Here is a 4,046-nt window from a genome sequence, read left to right on the forward strand (position 1 = left end):
GATGTCTTTATAATTAATCATGACTCACTTATTTATCAGTCCCAATAAACTGAAGACAAAACCAGCTACTCTGTCTCAGTTTAAATTCTCATACTGAAACTAGTTTTCATTGCGTGTGATTATATATTGATGAGGACACACGGTTATTCCAAACAGTTCCTTTTGCTCCAGCTGATGAACTTGATACATCTCAAAAGTTCATGGGCTTTGTTGCACCATATAGAGGCCTCGATAGGGCCTGTAGTCTCCACCACCACCCTACCTGCATGGTGATGTCCTTTCTTCAGTGCTGGGAGCTGCACAGGCCTTGCTGGATGGCATGGTCACAGTAAGGAAATGGCAGACATTGCAGGACTCCTGCCATGAGAGGCGGAAACTGGCATCTCCTTCTGCTACTACTGCTCATGTGAAATTAAGCCTGTTGCTATTGATTAGGCCTCACAATGTTCCAAGTCATACCGATATTCCCCACACAGATACGTCATGGGAAGAAGCATATTCCCAGCTTTATAAAGAGGAAGTTAAACAAAGCACTGCATACGTTTGTCCAAAGGCTCTTCTATTGAGCTTCACAAACATAAGACATGAATAATAAAGGGGGTTAAAGAACACAAGAATAATATTTACTCTGGCCTGGAGAAAAAGAGCCTAATTTAGGAATAAGAAACAAACAAGAGCCAAGCATAAGTTACTGTGCATACATGTGCTAATTTGGTGCCCATTGTGAGGATGGGTAGGAGTAATTAGAATTTAAACTCATATGCAAAGGCCAGCTTATCTAGGGCGCCTATGGCACTTCCACCTTCATCAAAGAACAAGGTTGACAAAAGGTTTACTTACTAACCATCACAAATACATTCTTCCTCTTGTGAGCCAAATGGAATGCCTCCTACCATTGTTTTTGCCTGAATCTTAGCGTTATTGTTATAAACAAATGTGTTTGCTATCTGCTTCTCACTGAAAACACCCTGCTATCCTCTTAGTTGTAAGATTTACTACCAGTTCAAACAAATGTGTATGTTATCTGCTTTTCACTGAGAATATCCTGTTATTATATGATGTGTAAGTTACCTCATTGTAATTAGAATAATTCTGAAGAAATGCCTCTGTAAAACCTGTTTCTGCACCCTTTTCAAAGCATCTTTATCATTGAGAATTATTTGTAAAAATTCCACTTTTTGATGTTATGTTAACACTTAAGTCTATAAATAAAGGCCCCAAACCTGGCAAGCCAGAGAGATGCCAGAGAGATGCAAATTAGAATGCCAGGTTGGTGACAAAGAAAGAAAGAAACTGTGGATCTCTCTCAACCCAATTTTTTGCCAGTGCCACAACCCCTTCAGGGGACCCTCGGCCAGCCAGAGTGGGCCTCTGGCACTTCAGGTGACAAAGATTTGCCTTTTATAGGAATTCTAGCTTGTTCTTATACAACCCTTCATTGGCTGTTTTATGTGGAAATGTCCATAAAGGCAGTGATATAAACCTTCCCTTGCTCCTGTCTTGGACCTCCTGACCACCCTGGTGTCTTTCCTACATGGCCCTGGGACACACCCATGCCTCCTTTTCCAGGACCTGTGAGGACAACAAACGTTGGGCTTCCCTAAGATACCTCTGTGTCTCCTCACATGGTCATATCTGACTCACCATCACATTTAAAAGTACAAAACACTTGGTCTGTGCTTGCATTTGTTTCTTCATAGGAACATTGACAATAAGAATAATTAATTTTGAAAAGACCTAAGATTTATCAGATTTGCAAATTTTATGCCTTATGCTTTTTGCATTATCCCAAATAATCTTTGCCTACCAATGGTCATGAAGACACTCATCTATTTTATTTTCTAAAGTCTATATGGCTTTGGGTTGTATATTTAAGACTAAAATATTCTATGTTGATGTAGTATTTATTATAGCACAATGTGAAAATGCCACCTGCCAGATCTCATGGGAAGCAAAGTGCCTTTCCCCATGTTGATTTTCGGTCTCTTTCACATGGGCCTCTGTTTGTATAGCACTCTCCTCAGGGCGCCCTTGACATCGGTGTTCCTCAGGCTGTAGACGAGTGGATTCAGCATAGGGTTGAAAAGGCTATAAAACAGGGAAAGGATCTTCTGCTGCTCCTCAGGGTGGCGGGACTTGGGGGCCATGTACATGACGATGGCGCTGCCAAAGTAGAGCCCCACTACGCACAGGTGAGAGGAGCAGGTGGAGAAGGCCTTCCTGCGCCCCTCCCCAGACTGGATCCTCAGGATGGCAAACAGGATGCGTGAGTAGGATACCAGCACCAAGCAGAGGGGCCCCAGTAAGATAAATACACAGGCTGCAAAGATGACAACTTGGTTGAGCCAGGTGTCAGCACAGGCCAGCTTGAGGACAGACAAGATCTCACAGAAGAAGTGGTTGATTTCATGGGGCCCACAGAAGGGCAGCCTCAGGATGAGAATTAAATGGACTAGGGCCAGGAGGAAGCTAAACACCCAGGAAGTGATGGCCAGGACTGTGCACACTCTCCAGCTCATGATGACAGTGTAATGTAGGGGATGGCAGATTGCCACAAACCTATCATAGGACATTGCCACCAAAATCAGGCACTCTGTGTGAGCAAAAGCTAGATATAGAAAAGTCTGCATAATGCAAGGAACAAAGGATATGGTTCTTCTCTGAGTCACAAGATTTGCCAGCATCTTGGGGACATTGTTGGAAGCATAGGACATATCAACAATGGCCAGATGGGAGAGGAAGAAGTACATGGGGGTGTGCAGTCTAGAGTCTAAGCAGATAAGCCCTGAAATGACCCCATTCCCCAGAAGGGTGAGGGTATAGAAGATACAGAAAAGTCCAAAGAGAAAAAACTCCAGTTCTGGGTAAACCTGAAATCCCAGCAAGGTGACTTCTGTGATCCATGTCTTGTTGCTTCCCATGCTCCTTTGTCAGAGACAGACAAATCCACGTTCACAAGATCAGAGCTCTAGGATAATCAAGACACATAATATTACTAAATGTTATAAAATGAGTATTTTGAAATATATTACTCTGGATGGGTTTACTGTCATTTTTCTTTAGATATGTTACAAAGCAATGTGCTCATGTAAATATGAAAAAAAAATCCCTTATCAATGGAATGGCAGGATGTGTATGTATACAGTTTGTTATAGATGATGTTCAACATAATATGATACATTATATACTACACCTAATAGCACACACACACACACACACACGTGCATATATATGTGATTTTGGAGGATTCAAGTGTTCTGGCTTCCCTTCAAGGGTGTGAGTCTTGATTATTACTGTAGTTAGAAGAGAGACAATCCAGACAGAGTATCCGCAATAGGAGGTAGTTTTGTTTCCTAAGCTTGCTTGTCTTCCTGGTCCTAGAGACGTTCTTTAAATATCTTGCTTACTTATCCATTTACCTTCACACATGCTTTTCTACCCATTTATTTCAGATTTGAATGCCTTCTAAGTAAATTCTCAGTTTTACTGTGTCCTTAAAACTTTGTGAGCCCCTCGTTTTCAGCTAATACTCCCTACAAGCATCTTCTGGTACCTCATTTCTACCTCCAGTGTTTATGGTCTTATCCTGAGAGTTTTATTACTATTTTTTATGACCACTGGATGCTGAAATTTGGACATAAGTGAAAGATACATTAGCTACTTGCAATGAACACACATACAGATCCTAAATTCAAGTAAATATGATGACATTTCTGCAGCTTTTTCAAGAATGAAACTCAAAACTGCCTTCAGATCTTCTTCACTTGTTACCATCCTGACTGCCCACTGCTGCTCTGAAGGGTTCTGGGCGGGTCACAGGGAGTGTGGGCAGGTGGAGCATTGGTTGCATATTTATTTCCAGGGAGTTCCTCCTGGGAGGTGGCTAGGGAGGAGAAATGGTCATGGAATGGGAGACGGTGACGTTATGCTGAGAAACCATGTGACCTGATGCTGTCCCTTTACACTCTCTTCACATACTTCCCAGAAACAGCCTGAGAACTATCTCTACTTTCTAAATAGGCAGTAGTTTCAAATCCAAAAGAACA

General features: G+C 42.0%; 1 protein-coding gene across 1 annotated transcript; it reads right to left on the reverse strand.

Annotated features, from left to right (window-relative positions):
• Positions 1 to 1,988: 1,988 nt before the first annotated feature.
• On the reverse strand, positions 1,989 to 2,921 carry LOC115304687 (olfactory receptor 2A14-like). Its single transcript, XM_029954960.1, has one exon. It carries the CDS (start codon positions 2,919 to 2,921, stop codon positions 1,989 to 1,991), a length of 933 nt encoding a protein of 310 aa, XP_029810820.1.
• Between the last annotated feature and the right edge of the window lie 1,125 nt (positions 2,922 to 4,046).

This window comes from Suricata suricatta, chromosome 2, assembly GCF_006229205.1.
Source record: "Suricata suricatta isolate VVHF042 chromosome 2, meerkat_22Aug2017_6uvM2_HiC, whole genome shotgun sequence".
Classification (NCBI taxonomy): domain Eukaryota; kingdom Metazoa; phylum Chordata; class Mammalia; order Carnivora; family Herpestidae; genus Suricata; species Suricata suricatta.

Bases quoted from the DNA above. Each gene is read 5' to 3' on its own strand.
- LOC115304687 (XM_029954960.1), bottom strand. From the start codon at position 2,921: ATGGGAAGCAACAAGACATGGATCACAGAAGTCACCTTGCTGGGATTT.